Here is a 26,365-nt window from a genome sequence, read left to right as displayed (position 1 = left end):
GTTTACAAGCCTGTCACTGGGCGGGTGTCCAGTCCGCCCATTTGTAAGCAGGAGCTGCTGGAGGTGGGAAGTCTCAGGGGTGCTGTGTGTTTCTATTCAATTTCAGGCGGAGTTGGTGTGTAATAGCAGAGTAAAGGAGTAATGCCCCCAGTCGCAAGCTATTATCATCTACCAGGTCTTTGAAGGGGCAATACATCTTATCAAAATAGAGTTCACCCCATTTGTGTGAAGACCTGCTTCTGTCCAGGAAGGCATATCATGTGATTATCGAAGGACGGTGCTGCCTGGCAAGCAAAAAGTGGGTGTTCAGGTGTATAAGGGGTCTGCCCCCTGTGGGCGGTCATATAAACACCCCAGTATCTCCTCACAGACCTCATACAGATCTTTCCTCCCCTCATGGGTACCACCACGGACAATCCCATCAAACAATCCAGAACGCTGCTGGGCTTTGCGCCCTCAAACCATTTCCCCAATTCCAATGTGCTCTCGCCCCCTGACAACGTGTCTGCTGCATACTAACATTCATATTTCAGGGCCCCAAGGCCACCTTCTAGGAGTGTGGCATACCATTTGAAGAGAATTGTTTTCTGCGCCTACCTGAGCCCCACGGTTAAGCTATCAGTAATAAACGAAATTCCCTAAAAAAGCCTTTAGTCAGCAGCACTGGGATACCAGAAAAATGTATAATATCTATGGGAGTATCAGCATCTTCGATATCACAATATGTCCCATAGGTGACATTGGTAGGCCAGTCCAAAACAGATGGACGCTCTGACTCTCATTGTGATACACGAGGACCCCTAAATATTTAATTGTATCAAATCTCTAGGGTAGAGTGGTGTTAGGTAGCATCGTTCTTTGTGTATTAGACAACGTTGATAGGGGGCAAAGACATTAGTTGTCCCAGTTTACTTTGAACCCTGTAGCCCTGCCAAACTATGTCAATTAAGTGTTGTATGATTTGCTCCTCTTTTCTAAGATATAATAAGGCATCATCTGCATATAATTCTAAATCCCCTAGTCTGGGCCTTTTGCACACAGTGCACCAACCAGGGGTTCCATTGCAAGGGCAAATATTATTGGAGACTGAGGGCAACTCTGCCTCGAGCCCTGTTCTATGTGTATAGACTCTTCTGCCTGTTTTCACTCGGGCGGTTGGGAAAGTTTAAAGTAATTTTATTCAGGCGAGGAACCTTGGTCCTGTCCCCATTCTGCGGAGCATCTCAAATACGTAGGCACATCCCACAGGAATAAATGCCTTCTCAATGTCAAGTTAGGCTATCTAGGGGTCGGTATCAGAGGCGGGTGCCTATTCCATTACCATGAATAGGCAATGCAGGTTTAGAAAGCTGTTACTCCTCTGGATAAATCCATTCTGATCCGGCTCAATCAGTGTCTGTGCGATGGAGACTAGTTAGTTTGCTAACGGTTTTTCCAATATTTTATAGACAGTGTTCAATAGTGACAGTAGGCGATATGATCCTACGTGCAATGGGTCTCTATCAGATGTGGGTAGGACTACCAGCGCTGCTTCCTTCATTGAGTCCCATAGCTTCCCGGTAGTGTGGGCTACCTCGAACACCTGCATCATATCATGCTGGGGTCTAATTGTTGGGCATTTGTGGTGTACAGGTCCACTGATCATCCATACACATGGGTCTTGCATGTGCCATTTATTACCCAGAGCCACCTCTTCCAGGGTTTAGTTCTGCTTGTTGGGCTGCCTGCAGCCTCAGGAGGTTCAAGTCATTCCGCTGCCCCTTCAGAACGTGCAAATGCTTGTTTCTGGGGGCTACATAGATCTCGCTATACTAGGTCTGTAACATGAAATTAACCACCTCTTGAGTGTTAACTATATATCCCCGCTGAGTCCCTATTGCTGTGACCAGTACTCCTGGAGTCTTGGAGTGGTGTAGCCAGATGAGGAGTGTTCCTTCTTTGTCCCCCTCCGCATGCTCATTGGCCACATAGTACCTATAGTTTAAAGTGCCTATTTTATGAGGGTAGTTGTGCTGTAGTGTAGTTCCTATTTCCCTATAGGCTCTGCGCATTGAAATAATATACACTATAGTTGTGGCATAGGACTGAGGTCAGTATGCCTCTATCGAGTACATTAAACTTAAATACTTTGTGTGCCAGCTAAATCAGAGGCCACTAGAAACTCCTTGAATAAACAAGAAGGGAGTAGTTTCTGGCAACCGCATAAACATGACAACTTTGTTTCCTCTCGAATCGAAAAATGTCTCAGAATCGTGGAAACAACAGATAACAGTTTCACTCAGTCAATCGTGCATGCTTAGTTTCTTCAGAGTTACACAGAAATAGATAGACGGGCGTTTCAATAAAAGGATTTATTGAACAGTCTTGTTTCTCATGTAAGAGATATGAGCTGTTACAATCGCAAGACGCACAAGCACCAAGAAGAAATAATACTGCAATAGCATTGTCTTCTAGCTATGACATATATTCATATACATATACATAAATAACATTGGCTAAAACGTGGATACTCCTTTGATACTTCTAAATCGTTCTACCCCAGTGTACCTAACCTAAGTGTAGCGCAAGGTAAGAAGTAGGTGCTGTATGCTTATAGTATTGCATATACCAAGTTTATATGCCAAGAGTCCCTCTAGGTTCTAGTCAGCTCCATACCTTAGAATGAGAGAGGTGGGAATCTGTTTCCGGGTCTCAAACTCTAACACCCCGCGAAGGGAGTCAGAACACTGGAAGCTGGATTCTCTGTGTGCAAGGATGACAGCGTCTGGTCAGTGCATCAGGCGGGGACTCGAATTCTTCTGAACTTGCCGTGGCGAGCTGTATGGAGCTGTGTAGCCGAGCCTTGGTTTGCCATGGGATTCTATGCCTAAATAAGGGCAATGCAAATTGTGCCTATATAAGGACATGATTTAGGAAAACCTATGTATGGCCATCTAAATCGAAACACAACAGTGCCTTTGTTAGGGGGCAGCGGTGGCAGGATCAATAATCGCTTCTTTTTCCAGGGAGTGCAGGTCAGTCTTGAGCACTTGTAATTCCCTACGTAGCATAAGCATGTTCCTATATATTTATTTAATGACAAGCTCATCAGTGGGAATTCCCTCATTGTCTTGGAACTATTGGCCAATTTGTTAAGTGAGAAAGGCATGGAATGTCCCATCACAGAGAGCCTCCTCGGTAAGACACCAGAGAGGGACAAGCAAGTGCCACCGCCCAAGCACTGCAGTAAATGTGGTAAATTCTAGTCTGCAAATCATACAGTCCTGAGAAGGACGAATATTCCCTTGACTCAGGATGCATGAGCCACCATATATCAGGAACTTCTATTTTTGGAGGTCTATTGTGAGCTGTAACAATTAAGCACTGACCACTGGTTTGTGCGTTCTATCAAGGGGAATGTTGGGCATGCAGTTGTAGCCCCCTCCCAAATGAATGATGCAAGCAAATTATGAAGTAGGAAGGGTGTGAGTGTATCCAAGAAGCCTGCCTGATTCATGTTTGGTGCATAGAATACCAGTATCTACAGGGAAGCCCCATCTAGCATTCCCTCGACCACCATGTATCTTCCCCACAAGGATGTATCAAGAAAGGTACTCCTGGGGCAATCCATATCAGAGCACACCCTGGCATATCTTGAGTATGTGGTGCCTACTGCTGTGCCCCTCAAATTCTTGCAAACCCTCTGTTATAAACATAAGTAGAGGTGTGTCTCCTGCAAATTTGCAATGTGGATATTGTGGTGGCTCACATATTGGTGGTCTCTGTAGCACTTGATATGGCCAGCCATTCCATGACCATTCCAGGTCAAAATGTTATAACTTACTCCATCAGCCGTGGATAGTATATCAATAATATACACAATTATTACCCTAACCCAGTACACCATGTGTGCCCTAACCCGCTACCTCTTACCAATCTGTCCCCCTCAAAAGGAACCCAGGAGTAACTGCTGTCAGTAGTAAAACTGAAAAGAAAAGAAGAAATGTAGTACATAATCAATCCTCCAATTCCTCTTTCCAGGCCAAGGCGCTAATGGGCACTTGGCCGTGAGGTACTTTAATGCTTTCAGTTGTAGTTCCCAACAGCGTTGATGGGGGGGGGGGTGAGCATCCAGTGACATCAAAGTTGGGAGGAAGCATAAGAAGTAATAGTACTCTTCTCAGTGATGAAGGCCCCCAGTATCAGGTATGAAGCAGTGAAAGTGTGTTGGCTGCCTAAGTGTGGACACTGTGGGCCTGGGATCTAAATGAGAGTACTGAACAACATCTCTCGGGTGGCAGTGAATTTCCCTGTGTTGTTGATCTAGATCACTTCATCTGCAATCATCGATGTGAGGTCAGGCCCCCTCCCTCAAAGCTAGACGTTCCCTATTGCCTGATCGGTCTTTGAGGGTTCCATCATTTCCTCTCCCGCGCTCACCTCTTCTAGAGAGGTGGGAATCGGTGTGCTGTGTTGTTCCACCACTACCACCAGCTGAGCCCTTTCCTTTGCAGCCTGCGCTTTTTACAGGTCTTTTGTCACTTTCTTGGTAGGTCGGCACCTGCCTCTTGCAACCTGCCAGCCATCTGTATCGTAGTAGCGCTTGAATGAGGGCCTCGGGTCTCTGTGTTCGAGCCGGCTGAGGTTTCCTCCAGGGATATGCAAAAATGAGGCTTGTCCTAATGCATGACCTTGAGTTTGGCAGGGAATTGGAGGGGATATCATATGCCCAGCCACTTCAATTGCCTTTTAACTTCCAGGAAGGACGCCCTACTATTTTGCACTTGCACGTTGAAGTATCATTTTTGTGGGTGAATCATATCAATCAAATACATATTTTTTATGAATACACCTATTGCAATGGTTTTAATTAACTGTGCACTTGAATAAAATGCACTTGAAATTTGAGAGTTATACAAAAGAATGAAAGAGGCTACCAAAGATGATTAAATGAATGAAAATTCATCATCATAATAACTTTATTGGGAATCTTTTTATCGATCCATAAAAGTGCAGAAAATACGAAGAGAAATTATCATATATAAAAATAAAACCTTCTATAGATCCAAAAAGTACATAAAATAGAGAATACAAATTATATAAAATTAAAAATCATTCAATTAGTAGTTAGAACTTCATTAATAAAAATCCTCTTCTTTCCTTAAATTTTAAAAATTAGTATCAGCACAAAATCATCGTTCAATTAGCTTCATCGACTAGATTATCTAAAAATGCAAGCAATTACCTTTTTTTTATAGCCAGGCTTAAATATCCAGCAACAGCTCAGCATACTAATTCATTATTGAGGGTTTCTTTGCCATAAATAATGGCCTTAAAAATATTCTCCTTATATCTCGATAGAATTTGCAGAACAGCATAAAGTACATCGTACACTGGGTAGTTTTCTCATCACATGGGCATCTGTAAACTATTTTCTGCCAACTTTAATGCTTTGGAAAAGCCACCAGTTCATGGACAGTGCCCAAACGTAACCTTGTCAGGTAAAATCTGTCCTGGGTATTTGTAACTTTAACTAGATATTCAGGTAGACCAAACGGCATTTTACTAGCCATATATCTTGATAAGCTTGATTTTTTCTCTTCTCTGCTAGCGCTTTTTGCCGTATTGCAGAATACCTGCGGGAGTTATCGCTGATAGGTCTTTATCTATTTCCTTCAACATCTTATCCCTTTATGCTAGCCGTGGGATTTTATTGAAATGTTCTAGTGCTAAGCAGTCCTTAATTATGTCCCTGGTGAACTTTGTTTCCTCCTTCCACCAGAGGTTATGCCAAGAGCATACACATCTTGCTTGTATTAGGTCGGCAACGTATGATGCATCCAGTTTTTTATGTAGGAGATATACGGATGTAGACCTTAGTACAGCCAGCAAACGGCAGAAAAAAGAATTTCCAAAGGATGATAATATATTTGCACTGGTGTTACCTCATACTACAGACCCATAGGTTGCTACTGATAGGCATTTACCGCCATATAGTTTGAGCATAATGCGAAGAGGTCTACTGCCTATCTTGTCACAAAATCTGAAAATAACCTCCATAGTTCTGATAAGTTTTAGTTTAACTTGTCTATATGGGGGCCCCAAATACTAGTAAAGGAGCATAGAATGCCTAGATAAGAGAAACTTTGGACTTCTATCAGCGTATGAGTCTTTTTCTTAGTACTACCCCGTCCGCTAAAATATCACAACATTTTAGTAAGATTTCATTTTAGCTCTTTTTCTCCATGTCGGAGACAAAAGCTTCTACCAGTTATTGTAGTCCGTTTGCAGTTCTAGATATTAGGAATACGTTGTCTGCATACAGGAGCAGCAGGGTTGGACGAGAGCCTAATTTCGGGGCATCAGTGTTCAATTCTTGGCGGGTTTTGTCAATCCCAATAATGTATAGAGAGAAGAGGAGGGGTGCAATAACACAGCCCTGACTTATTCCCCTGGACACCTCAAAACTTGGGGTGCACTCTCATTCCCTCCCATACCTTACTCTAGATGTCAGTCTTGCATAAAGTTGTAATACAAATGACACAATGTCATCTGGGGCGCCCATATCAAACATTGCTTCCCAAAATTTAGCGTGATTTACACAATCAAAGGCTGAACTAAGGTCTGCAAATCATAAATGGCTGTGTTCTTCCTTGGCCAGTGTGCATTTACCAATGATTAAGCTCAGATTTATGCACTGCTCTACTGTCCCCATCTCCCCGCTAAGGCCAAATTGGGATTCTGTTAGGATGTAACTAGGCCCATGTCTCCAATCTTCCAAGGACTATTCGCCCCATAATCTTGACTGATGAATCTCGAAGGGATATGGGACGGTAGCCTTTCGCATCTCCCCTGTTGCCTTATTTTAAAATGGGTGCAATTATACTATCGGTCCATGCATAGGGCACGCAGCCTTTTGTGGCTGCGTTGCAGACCTGAGTTAAAATGGGTGCCCATAACTAAATATATCTTTTGTATGCATCGGCCGGAACCCCATTGGGTCCCCGGGCCTTACCATGTTACATTTAATTATTTGCCAAGATTACCTCCTCTAGCCCAATCTGTTGTAAGGGTGTGGGAGCTATGGGGGCTGACTCTCCTACATTATAAGAGGATGTGTTAAAGATTCCACTAAAATATGTAAGCCAATCATTTGGGGCAATAACTGATTCAATTATACCATCTTGTTCATCTTTCCACATCACTGAATTTACCACCTTCCTAAATAGCGTGGAATCCCTTGTATCGGCGGCCTGATTCAGTTTCGGCCAAGCCTCCTCCTTTATCTCTTTCTTCCCTAATTTTAAAGCCTGTTTGTATATCAGTCTTTGTCGCTTGATTCCTATCCTATCTCTAGGTATTATGTGTAGGACCTTATTTAGTTCTTGTTTTGCCTTTTATTCATAGAGCAATTTTTTCTTACGTTAGAGGCTATTGCTGTAGTTATATTTATGAAATGCGGCAACAACCATGCCAGGAGAGGAATTAATGTCAGTGCCGATGGCAAAACTTCCTCTATTACCTGTTACTAGCTTTTGTAGCATGATGTCTTCATTTATTCCTGTCTATTTAATGCTGATACTGTTTTACCCTGCTACAGTTATATTTGGTAACAGAATTTTGCCCTCAGGCCGATTTATTTTAAGACTTATGGGCAGGGTCAGGGAGGCATGGTCGCTGTGTCTAGTGAATTCTGTATGGAGTAGCCCACAGTGTTACAGGCCATTTGTAGACACTATGATGTGGTCAATACATGTTGAGTTGCTTCTACCTTGGAAGGTTGGTTTTGATAATTCACCCTCTTCCTCGCTGGATAGTAAAACATATAGATTATGTTTACACAAAAGCTCTTTAAGCTTGTCCCCATAGCTATCGTGTGGGAAATGATGTTGATTGGTCCCAGTTCTGTCAATAAAGCCACAAAACTCATTCCTGAATAACTGCACTTACTAATGTTGAAATCCCCAACCCAGATACATATGCATTTGTGGTCCACCCCCTTTACAAAGTTAGCCAGTGCTTTCCTAGCTCCTCCACAGCCTTTTATGGAGTGACATTAAAATGTTATTATAATAATTAACCAAAATAAGGGTTTGTTTTTTCTCCATTGCTAAGAGAGCCAGTTGGAAATAGGGGAAGCCATCATAATTTATTTAGTTCAATTGGTGCTGAAATGGAGATGAAAATTGCCAGGCCTCCCTTAGCTCGTCCAGATACTGAGGGTGTAGCTGGGGTTGAAACTGTGACAAAACCATGGATATTTGGTGCTTGAATATGCAATGTCTCCTGGAGACACAGCAAGTGTAATGATTTAATACTATCTAGCCAATCCTTATCCTTAAGCTTATTCTTAATCCTGGCTATGTTCCAGAATCTATGTTTTGCTTGGCTAATTATTTCAATAGCTATTTTGGTTTGACCTCCAATATTATGCTCCTTGCCATTTAGGCTTCTCTCCCTCATATTTGTTTTGGTCTCACCATGTTCATTCAGTCAATCCTATTCGGCCAGGCTGGAGAGTTGGGTGTATCGATTTGTACAAGCCACTGTTGGGCTCTCACTGGATGTAGATAAAGGGTTGACCCCATGTGGGTAGCAGTACAAGAGGATGTTTATAATACAAGAGGAGGTTTATGAAATGAAAAGTCAAAACAGTGGTCCACCAATCCCCCCAAAAAAGCACAAAAAATAAAATAAAATAAATGCACAAAAAAATCCATGGTTTTCAAAGGGACCTAACATAAAACCAATGACCCAAGCATAAGGAGTTTAAAAGTGGTAGAAAAAGCTCATTATTCACCCATCACACACACATCTACCTCGAGAACGCCAACGACAGCAACTCCACAATGTTGATCGACAACGTCGCCAACTTCGGACTCAAACAACTCATCACGACACCCACCCACTCTGCCGGTCACATGCTTGATCCCATCATCTCCGCCAGCAACCACGTCACCTTCAGCCACACCACCGAACTCCACTGGACCGACCACCACTGCATCCACTTCTCCTTCGAGAAACACACCGCACACAACCAACCGCAACGTATCTCACACCGCAGCTATAAAAAAGTCACCGAAGACCAGCTCACCACCACACTCGCCTGAGACCATCCACTCGAGCCCTCCGAGACCAACACAGCAGCCAACAACTTCAGGCAATGGATCAATGACTGCGCCAACACCCTCGCCCTGATCAGGGAACCCTCCAACACGTGCACCGAAACAAGTGCCATCTGGTTCAACACCGACCTCCAGAACTCCAAGCACACCTGCAGAAGACTCGAGAAACAATGGCGCAATGACCAGAAACCAGACAACCACGCAGCCCTCATGAACGCCAGACGCAAACACCACCAACTCATCTGATCCACCAAAAGAACCTTCTTCAAGGAACGCATCGACAACAACACACACAACAGCAAAGAGCTCTTCATTATCCTGAAAAAACTCGCCATCCCCAGCTCCTGCTCCAATAACAAACCGCCATCACAAGAACTCTGCGACTCCCTGGCTACCTTCTTCCACCGCAAGATCGCAGACATCCACAACAGCTTCGACACCCAGACACCGATGACAGATGCCATCACCCCCGACTCTACACCCACCAAGCACACCGACCTTCTACAATCCTGGCACAACGTCAATGACGAAGACACCATCAAAATCATGACCACCATCCACTCTGGCTCACCGTCCAACCCCTGCCCCACCACATTTTCAACAAGGCAAGCTCCATCATCGCACCCCAACTCTGAAAGATCATCAACAGCTCCTTCGAGACCACCACCTTCCCAGAAAGCTGGAAACACGCAGAGATCAACGCCCTTCTCAAGAAACCGAAGGCGAACTCAAAGGACCTCAAGAACGTCCGACCCATCTCCCTGCTCCCGTTCCCGGCAAAAGTCATAGAGAAGACTGCCAACAGACAACTGACCCACTTCCTGGAGGAGAACAACGTCCTGGACTTCTCCCAATCTGGATTCCGCACCAAGCACAGCACCGGACCCGCCCTCATCGCTGCCACTGACGACATCAGGACCATACTGGACAGCGGCAAAACTGCGGCCCTCATCCTCCTGGACCTCTCGGCTGCCTTCTACACCGTCTGCCACCACACTCTGCAGACACGCCTCCACAAAGCAGGGATCCGAGACAAAGCTCTGGACTGGATCACCTCCTTCCTCACCGGCAGAACGCAGAGAGTCTGCCTTCCCCCTTGAGATCCGAAGCCACCACGATCACCTGCAGCGTACCCCTAGGATCATCCCTAAACCCGACCCTTTTCAACATCTACATGGCATCGCTCACCAACATCGTCCGAGCACACCACCTCAACATCGTCTCATATGCCGATGACACCCTGCTTATCCTCTCCCTCACCAAGGACCCGGCCACCGCCAAATCCAACCTCCATGAGGGAATAAAGGCCGTCGCAGAGTGGATGAAGACTAGCCGGCTGAAACTGAACTCGGACAAGACAGAGGTCCTCATCCTTGGATCCACCCCCTCAATGGGACGACTCCTTGTGGCCGGCCCCGCTGGGAGCCGCCCCGACACCCACCAACCATGCACGCAACATGGGGGTCATCCTGGACTCAAAGCTCTCTATGACCCAGCAATTCAACATGGTGTCCTCCTCCTGCTTCAACACCCTCTGCATGCTCCGCAAGATCTACAGATGGATCCCCACGAAACCAGAAGAACAGTCACCCAGTACTCATCAGCAGCAGGCTAGACTAGGGCAATGACCTCTACGCAGGAACCACGGCTGCACTCCAGAAGAGACTCCAACGCATACAAAATGCCTCCGCACGCCTCACCCTCGGACTACCTTGCCACAGCCACATCACCACCCACCTGAGAGATCTGCATTGGCTCCCGGTCAACAAGAGGATCACCTTCAAGCTCCTCATCCACGCTCACAAAGCACTCCACAACGCCGGACCAGCATCCCGCAACGAACGACTGTCCTTCTACACCCCGAACCGCCAGCTTCGCTCCGCCGAACTCGCACTCGCCACCATCCCACGCATCCGCCGAACAACCACGGGCGGAAGAACATTCTCCCACCTCGCTACCAAGACATGGAACACCCTCCCTGTCCACCTGCATCAGACCCAGGACCTGCTGACCTTCAGGAGACATCTCAAGACCTGGCTGTTTGACCAGTAGCTGCTCCCCGCCACCCCTTAGCACCTTGAGACCCTCAAGGGTGAGTAGCGCGCTCTGCAAATGATTGATTGATTGATTGATCCACACGCAGGGTAAAGCTTACAAAAATAAAATGTCTCGCTCTCCTTCTCTCATGCATTTACACAAACGCACACACATGCATACACGCACACACATACACATACTAATTTCAAGGCAGATGGGCACAGGACTTGACAAGGAATGTGGAGATATGGTGGACACATGGAAAATGGCTACCTGTCTTAAAGCTCTTGCTGCTTCCCTTACCAACAAATACATTCAGCATTGCAGAGCAACAAGAGCACAAATATGTGCCCAAAATGTGTGCGCCCCCTTTAACAGCCACCTGTTCTACCAGCATAGCAGCAGAGAGAGACAGAGAGAAAAAAAAAATCAGCTGAAATTGAGAATCAAATATCTATGGCCTTCGAAACAGAAAAATGGAAGTGGCACAAAATGATTATAATTTAAAATGGGCCTTAAACTAACATAGCTAACAATGCTCCTTGCCGTGGGTATATAAAAGTTGAAGAAATTGGATATTAATTAACCATCTTACATGCACACACTGTTGGAAACTGGATTTCTGGTTGGCAGAGATATGCACCCTGTCCAAGCAGGATGCACAATCCTAGTCAGGGTAAGTCAGATACACACCTAAAATAACCTGTGCTCACCCTCCGGTAGCTTGACACAGAGTAGTCAGGCTTAACTTAAGAGGCAATATGCAAAAGTATTTAAGCACCACTTCAAACAGTAAAAGAGTGAAAACACTACAGAAAATGATACCACACCAGGTCAGAAAAATTGAGGTTATGTTAATGAAGAAACAAGACCAACATGAAAAAAATCAAGTAAATTTAACCGGTGTTATGGATTTTTAAAGAATAAACTGAAATGTAGTGCATCAAAGCATAAAGCACCAACCAGGGCTCTCTGGTTGCACTAGACTGGCTCAATCCAAAAGTTCAGGCCTACTGCAATGAGTGCAGGTTGGATACAGGGACCAGCCTTGGCCCTCTGCAAAGTGCTTTAGTGGCGTGTTCGATGGAGCCAGGATGTTGAAAGCAAAGAGGAATGCGTCTTCGTTGAACCACTAGATGAAGGTGATGCATAGGCGCTGACCTGTGCAAAATCGAAGATGCATCGGAAATGGATGAATCACACAGTCACTGATTCGATGTCCCTGATCTCCACAGCAACAGTGATGTGTTGTTGTTTGTTGGACGGGCCCTTTTTACAGGGTTATCCCCAAACATTTTGCCTTACTCTGCCTATTTTCTGACCTTTTTTTTGTTGACTTTAGGACTGTAGGCACTTTACCTCTGCTAATCAGTGCTAGTGTGCATGTGCTCTCTCTTCTAAATCATGTTAAGATTGGGTTCTCCATGATTGGCATATTTGATTTGCTGATAAGTCCCTAGTACGATGCACAGTGTGTGCCCAGGGCCTGTAAATCAAATGCTACTAGTGGGCCTGTAGCACTGATTTTGCCACCCATATGATTAGCTCTTCAACCCTGTTTCAGGCTTGCCACTGCAAGGCCTGTGTGTGCAATTTTGAACTGCCATTTCGACCTGGCAAGATCACCTACTCGCCAGGCCCAAACCTTCCCTTTTATAACATGTAAGGTACCCCTAAGGTAGGCCCTAGGTAGCCATGGACAGGGAGCAGTGTATTTAAAAGGTAGGACATGTACTGGTGAGTCCTGGTAATGAAAAACTGCTAAATCTGTTTTTCACTACAGCAAGGCCTATCTTTCCCATAGGTTAGCATTGGAGTTGCCTTGTAACATCTTGCAAGTGTATCTTCCAATTGGGAGCAGATAAAAATTGGAGTTTGGTGTCTCTGGACTCACAATTTAAAAACACAGCTTTTAGTGAAGCTGGTTTTTAAATTGCGGGTCTGAAAACGCCACTTTTAGAAAGTTAGTATTTTCTTACTTTAACCATTCTGTGCCTTTGTCTGTCACTAGAATATACGTCTGGGTTGGATGACAGTTGGGCTTTGGGAATTCAATCTGGACAGGCACACACAAAGAGAGCTGTGGTGTGCCCTGCATATCATGATGGCCCATCACCGGCTGGTGAGTTTTCCTGAGCTAGACAGGTGGGACGAGCTGAAACTTGCACATGAATAGGACTGTGCCTATCCCCACACAAAGAGCTGCATACCACCCATGGTGGGTCTGGAGCCATGGCCAGGAAGGCCTTGGTCTTGTGCACTAGAAAGACCTTTCTTTGATGTCTCCCTACTTCAAAGGCTAAAATGGGTATAACTACTGGAGGTCTGACACTATATACTCAGAACACTTCTGGACTGAGGACATTCTACCAGGGGGAAGAGGTATTGTGCTACCAGGAGATACTACCACTTTTCTGCTTGCTTTACTGTGTTGGCCTGCTGCTTCTTGCCTGGGAGTGAAAGGACTGGATTTTACTCTCTGTATCCTGCTTTCTAAAGTTTCTCAGGGACAACAAAGACTTCACCTGCATTCTGCTGCCAGCACTTGGGCTCCTCTGCTGTGAGTCCTGCTCTGGCAAGTGGTGCCATATCCAGTCCTGGGTTCTTGGAAGTGAGTTTTGGTGCTGCAACCAAGAAACCAACGCATTGACTCCAAACCGTGTTTCAGAAGCTGTGCATCCCAGCGAAATCGACGCATCACCGCTGACTGCAATGAAGCTGTGGTGCCAGCACATTGAGTGCATGACACATTGACCGGGACTTACAACACAGCGCAGATTTTTCTGCAACACCTTTGAAGCACCACAACAGTGTGAGTTTCAAACACAGCTGCACTAAAGTCTATGATGCACTGTTCTGACTCTGATGCAGTCCTGACTTCGCATTGCTTCCAACCGATGCAGCGCCTGCCAGCAGTTTGACATTAACGCAGAAGAATTGATGCATCGCGCTCTCGACATCGACGCATTATCGACACGCATCTCCTTCAGGAACTGAATTCTTGCAACTGGTGCACCACTTCTTTAGTGCACCACATCGCCCCAAAGCGTTTAAGTCTCAACAACCCAGCACCACCTTAAGAAACCAATGCATCACCAAATCCGCGACCCCTCACCTCCTCTGCATCACACATTGTCTGTGATTTCCAACGCATCCAAGGTACTGTTACAAGGGTATGCGTGATTCCTGTATCCGGCCTGCGCTCCAACGCAGTTGTACACAACTTTTGGATTTTTCTCAGTCAAGCATGACCAGATATTATTTTCTAAATACTGCATTACGATTTAATTTTTTGGTCTTGTTTTGCTTAGATAAATACTGGCTATTTTTGTAAACTGGTGAAACACTTTATAGCCACTTCCAAGGGCCCCAGACTGGAATCGCACCGCTTGGCAGGTCAAGATTCTAAGATGGCAGAGTCCAGGTGCTGTTGCAGATGAGTTAGAAATCTTTGATGTCCCTGAAACTTCAAAACAGAAGGCAAGACAGAAAACCCTTGAAGTCACTTTGGTTCTGGAATTGATATATGCAGGTCCAGACCTTCTCATTCCCAGGTATGGAGGGCAGGAGAAGTGTGGCTCAATGGTTAGAGCGGCAGACCCTGATGCAGAGGTCTAGCCCGGGACCAGGGTTCAATTCCCCGCCTCGGCAGGTCTTGGGCTCAAAAATTGCACGGACCTGATAACTCTCGCCTCTGTGCCATTCCAATCATGGAGTCCCACTCTGCAACTCTGGGCAATAGCTTGCTTAATCTCCACAACGGCCCCCACAATGCTAAGGATGCCTGGCCTCCACCTTGGGGGTGCCCAGGAGTGGACGCCTCACAGGGAAAGCCAGGATGGGTTCCACAGCGGTATTCGTACAAGCGCCTTGAGACCCTTGCGGGTGAGTAGTGCGCTATACAAGTATCAATTTACATTTGCATAACAGAGCAGAAGTCCAGCAAAGTAGCAGTCCAGCAGAGTAGCAGTCCTTTCAGCAGCACTGCAGTTCTTCTTCCTGGCAAAGTATCCACAGGTCTAGATGTGTACTGAGTTGGTGGTGTCAGAGGTCCAATACTTATACCCAGCTGTGCCTTTGAAGTGGGGGAGACTTCACAGAGATGTTTTTTAAATGTTCAGAGTTCCTGACCTTCCTGCCCTGGCTCCAGTCTCATTACAGGGTGGGTATGCAGGTCTTTGTGTGAGGACAGGACACCACGAATTCAGGAGTAAGTGTCAGCTCCTTCCTCATTCCTTCCCAGAATGGTCCATCATGATGTGGATGGCCCATCAGTCACACCTAAGCTCCCTTTGTATGTGGCTGTCTAGAAGAAATGCACAAAGCCAGGCTGTCACCCACCCCAGACATGTATTCAATGACAGGCAGAAGTCATCAAATGGCTGAAGTAAGAAAATGCCAACTTTCTAAAGGTAAGTAAAAAAGTAATTGCCAATACTGACTTTTTCTCCCAAATGGTACCTTACTCCTTGGTCACACAATCCACAATCAAATTGTTGTGATCTCCATTTATTTTGACACTTTGTTTTACAAATCTTCTCCACAAGTTACCACAATTTTGATTCTTTTCAGCAAATACTGACATTATTGATCATACACAGCACATACATAACAGATCTGACATGTGACTAACACACCAATATATTCAGATGTACCCTAACATTACACATGAAATGACAGATTTGTAAAATAAAAGTGTCAAAATACATGGTGATCACATCAGTTTGGTTGGGTAACCATGTATTAGTTACCATTTGGGAGTAATAGTCAGGTTTGGCAATTTTGTTGCTACTTACATGTATTAATGGCCCAGCCTTACTGACTAAAGGACCCAACCCCTGTGGGTTGTGTTGACCTTTGCAAAGTTGCAATTTCAGAAATACAGTTTAAAATCTGACTTCACCATAAGTTGTGGTTTTAAATTATGATTCCCGTGACACTAAACGTGGGAGTCCTAGCTCTTCCCAATTGGAAATGACACTTCTAAGATTTAATAAGGTAATCCCAATGTTATCCTATGGGAGAGATTGGCCTTGCAGTTATCAACAACAAATTTAAGAGTTTTTCACTACAAATACATGTAAACCTTAAAAAGTACATATTGTGCTTTTTAAATACACTGCACCCTGCCCTTAGGCTGTCCAGGGCCTGCATTTGAGATGACTTATCTGTTTTTAAAAGAAATGTTTGGGCCTGGCACGAGAGTTGACTTGCCAGGTCGACATGGCAGTTTAAAACTATATCCACAGGTTTTAAAATGGCAGGCCTGAGACATGTTTGAAGAACTAATTGAGTGGGGGTACAATCAGTGCTGCGGGTCCACTAGTAGCATTTAATGTACAGGCGCCAGGCACAGGTAGTGCACTTTACTAGTAACTTATAAGTAAAATAAATATGCCAATGGGGGCCTCGGGGGGAGCAGAGCGGAGCGGTCTCCCCCCGGGGTCATTCGCCCGAATAATACGGACGAAGGGTGACGTAGGCGGCGTAGGCGTTAGCGCGCGCGCGCGCGCGAGGCGTAGGTTGATTAAGGAGGCAGGGGCGCGAGCCTAGAGTGGCGCAGCGCGTTTAGGAAGCAGTTAGGTGGGGGACGTTTGTTTTCTCCCACCCTCCCACCCAAAAAAAATAAATAAATAAATAAATATGTATAGTTACATGAAGGGATCATGAGGGTTGGATTGGGGAGGTGTGTCTCGCCACAGTTGGACAGGTACTCACTCAGGCGCGTATAGTTGTGTAGGCAAGATGGGGGAGGGTAAATTTGGAGCGGATTTTACCCAACCCCTCGTTTATTGCTAAGTCGTTAAAGAAAAGTGAAGAAAAAGGTTTGAAAACAAAATACGCAAATGCAAAAGTAAACATTGGTTTTGCTTTGAAAATGTACAGTTGGTTAAGCATAGTGATAATAAAATGGTTTTGGCCCAAATTGTGAAATTGTTCTAGGGAATTAAGTTGCCTGAAGTAATGTGAGTTACCTCGTCCAATAAAGTGGCCTTTTCTGCTATCGAAGTACATGTGTAGTGTCCGTTATTTTGGGCGATTGTGGATAAGCTAGTGTTACCACATTTAAATCAGAGAGCACGAGCACTTTAGCACTGGTCACTAATTTAAACGTGTCCAGAGTCCTAAAGCCAGCAAAAACGAAGTAAGCAAAAACAGGAGGTCTGTAGGCAAAAAGTCCGAGGAAACCACTCCAAGGATGCCAGGTCTAACACACACCGACACACATATTTTACAAACTTATGGAAAAGCACATGGCAATGAACAAAAAGCTTCAGCAAAAAGAAAAATGGTTGCCTTCCTGGGTCAGGAGCACCCCTTACCAATAATAAATACATGTAGACGAAAAAATAACTTGGGTATCAATTCAATGCCACCCACATGATCTTAAAACACCTGTAGCAAATAAACATAAATTTAAACTGAGAATAACATCTATAGTTTACAACTGACTAGTACACCAGGCCCCACCCGTGTATACGAACAAAAACACTGGACACAAACATGGAAAAGGACATAGATCTCCAGGCTTCCACCACCCCAAAATGCCCATTGTCCAAATTTCCCAACACAGGCCTGTCCTGCAGCTGCCACTCAAGTTCTTTCAGCAACAAACAAATAAAATGAAATACATTGGAAAATCGGAAAAGAAAGAGCCTGCCTTCCCTCAAACATCATCTCATCAAAAGAAAATTCCTGCAACAAACGGATATGAACTTTTTTATCCAAAAATTATCCATTTGTAAAGCAGATTGCTAACAAAGGATGATTAAAGCTTCCACTCCAGTACTCAAATGGTAAATTATGAAAGAATCAACAAAGATAAGGGAAGAGGCTGGAGACAGGAAAAGGAAGGTGCTATTATATGTACAGTAGTCTCACTCTATATGGTACTTTGCTGGTTATAGAAACAGTGTTGCACTAAGAAAATGCACAAAGAATACATTTCACTCAATAATATGTGTCCAGTGACACAAAGCCTTGTGCCACTCACTGCTTAAATACCTTCCTGCACAAAAAAAATCCAAAAGAGACAAGTGCCTCTTTCTATGCATGATTCAGAATACATCAGACATAGAAAGGGGAAATGATGAAGGGAAAAACGATTTCTCTCCGTCTTAAACCATCCACTGACAGACATACTGATTTGATGCAATGTCAGGTTTAAAAACCCTTGCAAATCTACAACTGTGTCTTATCCAGGGGTTTGGGTGGGGTACGCACAGAAACACAGATTCTGCACCCTTGGAACACCTCCCAGCTCAAAATGTTGTGCTACAATTATTTACAAAGCTATCCAAGGCGTAGTAAATCGACCCTTGCGTGGGTTTGTAAATCGCACTGAAGCCTTTGCGTTGTCCTTGCGTCACCTTGCATGATACAAGGACACATAAAGGCTTGGAAACCAGGGCCTGAACCTATAGTATTCATGCAGGGATCTTAATCCTGGGGGGGGGGGGGGGGGGGGGCGGTAAAACACACATTACCAGCTCTTTCAGAATTATAGAGGACCTCATAATGCGGTACAGCAATCCCAGGAATTTATGTTTCTTGCATCTTACTTTCGAATATGGCTCTGACTGCTACTAAGCAGAATACATATAAAAAATATTAAGAAGTTGAAGAAAAAACTCCCACAGGAGCAGCAATTTAAACTGTAGAATTTGGTCCTCATTTTTCAAGAAATGATGAAATGCCTCTGGAATTCTACTATCTTGCATGATTGTAGATTTATTATTAATAGTGATTTTCGGAATGTTTCTAGATTGTGCCTGCAAACTTGTATGGATGCACCTTTTCAGTAGTAGTCCTGGAAATTATTAGTGAAATGCAATTTTCTCATTAAAAAAAAACAGCCGTGTATTTTTGAATAAGAAAATCTTCAGCAGCGGTACATACGCACTTGTTAATTTTCTTTTATTTTTCCATCAAAAACATTTCCCTTTGTAAACCCTCCTTCCCTGCATCTCCACCAATTTTGAAATACTTACCTCTGATCTTCCTACCCTAGAAATGTGTTTATGTTCTTTCCCTTGAAAGAAGTAAACCTATGATGTTTTGCAGGGTAGCAAGATATCGCAAAATAGTTTTTGAATACTCACAAACATTTATGTTTGTAGGTATGCACAACCATTCATGTCCCTACAGTGCCCACTCTGCACCCACTAAAGTAGATGTACTCGATGAAAACCTGAGAGTGAATAAATCAATTTACAGTAGGGAAATAAATACACATTTCTGATTTGGAAAATATTTTTTTTTTTACTTGCTTTGTGACAGATTGGCCTTAGGAGGCTAATTTCTCTACCTTCACAGACTCGGAAGCACTTGCCAAGCACCACACTAAGGAAGATATTCAGACATCAGCATGTGGATATAACCATACCTGATGATCCAAAACGGTATACCACAGCAACATGGTAGCCCAATTAGTATATGTGGGTTTTTTTAACACTACAAAATCAGTGTTCTTGACATGAAGGGGGTATTTCCCTGCCGTGTTTGGCATATTTATTGTTTTTCTTTCCTGTTGCCCCCCATGCAGACCAATGCAGGCAAAAACACAGTGTATCTGAAAGAAAAAAGACATCCCTAAAGGTGGTCATGCTTTCCAACACCTCGTGGGCCTTCTACCTTCAAGCATTACAAATAGGTTTTGCTCTGCATCCAGCAATACAGTGGTTTCCACACCACTAAATTAGGCAGGGGGACCGAAGAAGTTGACAATTGAGACATCCATCACTTTTTGACAGATGTCATATTACCATTTATCACTAAATGCATCTTAACTTTTCTTCATTGAGGGACACCGAAGCTCTAGAGCATTTTTCACAATGAGGGGAATGCTAGTTGTTAGACCTGGCACCTTGGCGTGGGTCTCCCTTCCATTTTTTTGCTGTTGCCTCATGTGTTTTTGCTGGTGTTAGATGCTTTGGGCACTGTGCCACTGCTATCCAGTGCCACAGTGCAAGTGCTCCCTATTGTAAACTGATGTATGGATTAGTGATTCCATGATTGGCTGGTTTGGTTTACCTGTCAGACCCTAGTACAGTGCACCAGAAGTGCCCAGGGCTGGTAATCCAAATTCTGCTAGTGGGCTTGCAGCACTGGTTGTGCCACCCACAGAAGCAGCCTGTTAAAGTGTGTCTAAGGCTTGCCATTGCAGAGCCAGCCTGTGTGCAGTCTGGTACTGCCATGCTGACTGGGCAAGTGCACCCACTTGCCAGTCCCTACACCTTCCCTTTTCTTCATGTCAGACACCCCTGTTAGGCCCAAGGGCAGGGTGCATTGTAAGTATAAGGTAGGACATGCCCTGGTGTGTGTGGCATGTCCTAATAGTGAATTACAGCCATTTTCGTTTTTCACTATTGCAAGGCTACATGTTCCCCATAGGCCAGAATGGGCAGTTTGATTATTACATCTTATAATCCTAAATGACTCAGGGAACCAGGTAGAAATTTGAGTTTAGTATGTCTGAACTCAGAATGATAAAATGCATCTTTTAGAGAAGTTGGTTTTAACATTCTGTGTTTGAAAATACCACTTTTAGAAAGTAGGTATTTTCTTGTCTAACCATCCAAGCCTGCCTCTGCTAGGTTGTGTATTCCTTGTCTGGAGATTGAGTGACAGAGGCTGGGGATTCCAGGAGACAGGGTGAGTCCGCACAGGGCTGAATAGAGAGATCAGCATGTAGGTGGGTGGGAGGAGTTGCACCTGGGACCTGAATAGGGCTGTGCCTTCCCTCCATAATGCTGGCTCCACCTCCTGTGGTGCGTCTGATGTCTCTGCCCTGCAATGTGAAAGGAAAGAAGGAGTCTTGTCAACAAAGTGCTCCCGGGCTGACCAGAACTGGTTTGGACTAGGCAATGGCCTCTCTGCCTTCAGAGAACAAAGAGAAACTGCGTATAAAAAGGGGGACCCAGACCCCAGAAATTTAGATCACTTTGGGAAACAAGAAGAAACCGTTGCTGAGGAGAGTAACCAGAGAGACTGAGGAGAGACTATCCCTAAGCTTGAGGGATTGGCCTGCAGTGGTTGCCTGACTGCCAAAGAGAGGAGAAAGGAACTTTGTGTGTACTTTTAATCAACTTGTGAAGGATCTCCAAGGGCTTGAGAAAAGAGCTTGCCTCCTGCTGAAGTCTCAGGGACAACAGACATCACCAACCAGCTCCCTAGGGGTCTTTTGGAAGTGCCTGCTGTTGTGCGAGGCTTTCTGAGGGACTGCGTGTCGCAAGGAGCTGAAAGCGCAACTCACGGACAAGAAGCGTGTCGCCGAACTGCTGCTGTCGCTTCACAACACGAAAGTGCCTCGCATCACTGGTGAAGAGGATCGACATCGCATCAGACGCCGCCACCTCATCAGCGGGAAGCGTGCTGCAGGGCCTGTCGCAGATCGGAAGAATCGCTGAGTCCTCGCAGGGCCACCGAAGCGTCTCGCATCACTGGAGAAGAGGATCGACGTTGCATCAGACGCCGCCGCATCACTGGGAAGCGAGTCACAGGGCCTGTCGCGGCTGGCATCATTTTCAAAGCATCTAGCATTGCCGGAGAAGAGGATCAACGTCATAGCAGATGCCGCCACATCACCGGGAAGCGTGTTACAGGGTCTGTCGCGGCTCGCATCGTTGCCAAAGCGTCTCGCATCGCCAGAGAAGAGGATCGACGTTGCATCAGATGCCGCGGCATCACCGAGAAGCGTGTCGCAGGGCCTGTCGCGGTACGCATCGTGTCGCATCAAAAAAAAGGCACCATCTTTGTTTCATTGCACTGGATCTTCATCGCATCATGGCGTTGGGGGCCGCATCACCACGGAAGCGCAGTACGAAACCGACGCATCGTCTTCCCTCACAGAGAAGAACCGACGCATCCCCTACGCTGCAGTAGGGACTTGACGCATTACCGTTCTTGCGTGTAAGGAACCAACACATCACCTTCCCTGCAACACTTTTGTTGGATAGCATTACGCATCCTAAGGTACAATGAACTCAAAGTGTCGCAATTTAACATCTAAAGAGAATTAAGCTAATTCTACCATTTTAAGTACAGCTTTGTGGATTTTTGTCGTTTATGGTCTTGTGCTAAGTCTATATAAAGAATACTTATTTTTGATGTAAAACTTGTGTGGTGTCCATCTGTAGTGTTGTCACTTGATTACTGTATGTGTTCACAAATGCTTTACACACTGCCTCTGAGATAAGCCTGTCTGCTCGTGCCAAGTTACCAAGGGGGTGAGCAGAGATTAGTTTAGGAGTGTACCCCCTTACCCTGACTAGACGCAAGGGTCCCTATTTGTCAAATGTACCCACCTCTACCAACTAGAGCCCCCTAAATCTAATACTAGTCTAGTGGAGAGATTAAGGGGACTAGAAACTGGTCTGCAATGTCTGATGTATCCATAACATGGCACATGGTCACAGCAAAAAAAGTAAATTAGTAGTATTCATCCTTGGCAAGATTCTATGGTGTTCTGAGGTGGTAGCTTTTATGACCGGGTTATATTGGTCTGACTGGAATTTCTGAGGGCATCAACTTTAAGCTTTCAACAGCAAACCATAGAAGACATATACAATCATAAACACCGAAGGCCAAGCTTAAATTAAATCATCTAAAACTTGAATTTCCAGTGCTGCCTACCACCAGAAAAGTGGGACTGGTACTTTAAGATTGCAGAGTGTATCTTCTGCCCAATGTTACTTGTCTGGGTTACAAACAAATGTAGACCCCATCATGGCACCTTAATGTAGGTGGCACAAAGAGTCAGCCACCTTAAAAGTCATGCTCCTGCAGCAGAGGAACCATGGATAAGCCATGCCTCTCAGCTCCTCAGTATGTATTGGGATGTGGAAATCCTGCGTAGCAAGTCAGATGACTATCAAATAGAGATCAATCAGTTGACACATGAAATATCCTTAATTATGAACATGGGAATAAGAGAAAGCAAGCACAAGCTATTCAACTCTTCGCCTTGCATTTGGAATATATTGAAGGTACAGCATATATACCCACAGGAAACACAGTAGAGTAGGAAGCACAAGTAAATCATTATAAAAGCTATGTTATTACTTTAAATGACTCATTGATACCAGTTGTCCTCAGAGTTGATTGAAAACAGTATATCAAGAAGATTCCATTTACAGGATAAGCATTTACTTTTCACAACGACTTGGAGCCGGAGGTTCGGTGAACAAGATGTTGGTGGAAGGGATAACAGTTTCCAAGTGAACTGCAGCCAAAATCCCTAGAACGACATCCCCGGCCTTGGAATAAGACTCCATGTTTCGTGTGAAGAGCCCACAGCCAGTTGAGTGATGTTGAACTCCAGCAGTAAATGCATTTTTCCAAAGGTGCATCATGATAATCAAATATGTCAGGATTATCCCAAAGTATGGAACTTGTTGGGAAGCAGGTATATCTTTCCACAGCCGGAAGTTGACAGTGGGCTTAAAACAAATAACAACAGTAAATAATTGAGAGTGCAATACAAGATTAATGTGACAGCAATTACATAGTCCTTATTTTTAACTATTGAGTTCTGTCTTAACTCTTTCTTCACTCAAAAGGCATCAAAGGGGCCCTTATATAAACAGAACCTTTGGGATGAAATGGAAATCCAGTATGACCTTGATGAATAATTAAGTTGAATCAGTTTTGGAAAACATACAACTACATTTTAAATGGGCAAGTCTGCTGTTTGCTTGCATGTATTGCTTTTTCCTGTGAGTTGGGTCATATTACCTATTGGACACTGCTAGAAAGTAGAAAATAACACATTATATATGGGTGGATCAGAGATGGGTGGAGAAGCAATCAGACAGTTCCAATGCACACACAAGCATCTCAGGGTATGAGAAGTCTCATAGTTTTAAAGAGGAGCAACACTAGAATCCATATAAGTCACAGAACACTCTTAAATTAATGGGATTGTGGATTGCAAAGCAAGAAAGCAACCAAACCACAAGGGAATGTCAGAGACACCTCTGAAAACTCTCAGGAAAAAGTCTTTTGAATGCGTGAGCATCATATCAAAAACAAAAAAACACATCACATTAAGCGTCTATTGACCCAGCAGTACGATCACACAAAGCTGGACTTACAATAACTAGTTCGAGAACCAGCATGATTCAAAATCAAAAAAAGACAACGAAATGTAACTGGTTGAACAAAATACCCATAGATAGATTAACAGAAAAAGCCAACTTGGCCCACTTCATTGTTAGCATAATTGACAACTGTTTAACCCATAAACAAACTCTTGACACACATGTCCAGATCTTAGAAAACATTTCCAAAACCAAAGGTCTGAATGAAAATATGGGTCTTATTTAGAGTATGTCACGTGACCATTCATCCATTAGGGGGATCGCCATATACCATCTTTAAAAATCTTTGCTTCCCACAAGGGCTTCTCTAATGCGACTGGAAGTTTGCTGAGTGGCTGCCAAATTTCAGGCAGCTGATCAGTAAAATCTTTTATCCAAAACAAACTCCTAAAGCTGGAGTTTGCTTTTGAAAAAAACTTAAAAACTAATGAAACACTGGGCATATTCCCCAGGATGTGGGGATATTTTTTAAATGTTTTTTGTTGGCCACCACCAAGGTTTTCCAGGAAGTCCCGCACTGAACAAAAAGTAATCAGCCCATCTGCTCTAAAGTTGGTGCATGGTCTTATGCACCTACAGCAGCGGCTCCAACTACAAACTTATGAAGATGCAGCCTTCATAACATGAGGTTTATGGATCCATTGAAATTGTCACGGTGACATCATGACATATCTTTATGAACACATCAATTGAATAATGGCTGGAGATTTGATCAAGCTTTGTGGCTTTCTTTGTGTCCCAAAGACTTGGGTTCCAATCCGGCCTTGGCACCAGGACACTCATTACAATTATGTCATTCTATGAATAGGATTCAGGTCATGTGCAATGAAAATTGTGATATTAGAATCTGATCTGACATCAGTATAAATCCACCACATCTACAGTAGCACAGAACCTGACCAAAACAGTACATGCCTCAGTCATGTAAGGTGGTCCAGTCTTACAAAAAGATATAAGATTAAATTTGGGGAAAGTATCTGATAAATTCAACTGGATTTCCCTACCCCTAAAAGTGTACAGATTAGGATTTATTGAAATGTGAGCTACAGATGAAGCTCTAATGCACACATATGACTCTATTGTCATCAGGTAATATAAAACTACAAAAAGCTATTGACAGGAGTGTCTGTTACCAGACCTTTTCAAGGTTGTCTTATGACCAACTAACCACTGCCTTCTGAACAAACCTAATAATGCCATCCACCTAGCGTTCCTAGGAATACAATTCTCACAACCGCCTCTAAATTAATACTTATTAATATATGGCCACTGCTAGAAAAAGCACTCGAAATTTGCAGGATTGAGAGCTTTAAATCTGAGACGTTGGACAAAAGAAAATAATAACAATTTGTTTTATGTAGCATTTACAAACAAGACCTGTCATTTTTATTCAATTTAATTTTGCTCAATTTCTCTACCTTGATGCACTGAAGATGCAGGCTCTCTTTTAGATGTCGGCGGAGGGTTTGTTGTCATACCAAGTCTATAGCCTCTGTTCCCCTGGTAAAGAAATGCCCTTCCAGATTTAGATATTCCACCTGTCTGGTGGGGATATCTGGATGTGGAAGTTTTTTTTTTTCCACAACATAATTTTATTGTTGACAGCCATTACTATGCAGGGGCCTTACAGGGCACCCAAGGTACGTAAATAGGGTGACATTTATGAAAGTCAACATTTTCCCTCAATATTAAAGGATTTATTCCACAGAAGATATATTGCAAGGAGACATAAGAACAAAGAAAGAAAAAGAAAAAGGGAAACAACTGTGCCACAATATCTCCGTTCAACAAATATAACAATACTGAATATAGGGAAAGTTTCTGTCATCCATGGTCCCAGTGAAAAAAAGCACTACACAAATGCCAGTTGACTAGTATCATACCAACTGTTCCTCAGCCTCAGACGGGGGGAGGAGGCTCCAAATACAGTCCCCTGTTGTCAACACACCTTTTCCAAATTTTGTAGTGTTTACAGGGCATACCCTTGCATCAAAGACTGGGAGTTCTAAGCCCATAGAGAAATCTAGACCCCTTTCCACACCCCAAGTGGAGGTGGAGATTCGTCTTTCCAGACCCAGGCGATATCTCGTTTTGCCAATGTGGGACCCAGAAAGAGGAGGTGAT

The 26,365-nt window shown here is 44.2% G+C and overlaps 1 protein-coding gene across 1 annotated transcript in view; it reads right to left on the bottom strand.

Moving 5' to 3' along the window:
• LOC146796875 (vomeronasal type-2 receptor 26-like) overlaps window positions 1-26,365 on the bottom strand; it is a 134,563-nt gene that overhangs the window by 81,122 nt on the left and 27,076 nt on the right. Inside the window, exon 2 of the mRNA XM_085631408.1 lies at window positions 23,292-23,581. Coding sequence (XP_085487534.1) covers window positions 23,292-23,581 — 290 coding nt within the window. The remainder of the gene's footprint in view (window positions 1-23,291; window positions 23,582-26,365) is intronic.

Source organism: Triturus cristatus, chromosome 10, assembly GCF_964204655.1.
Source record: "Triturus cristatus chromosome 10, aTriCri1.1, whole genome shotgun sequence".
Lineage (NCBI taxonomy): Eukaryota > Metazoa > Chordata > Amphibia > Caudata > Salamandridae > Triturus > Triturus cristatus.
Note: the sequence above shows the minus strand (reverse complement) of the source record. Positions and strands in the feature narration are given on the sequence as shown.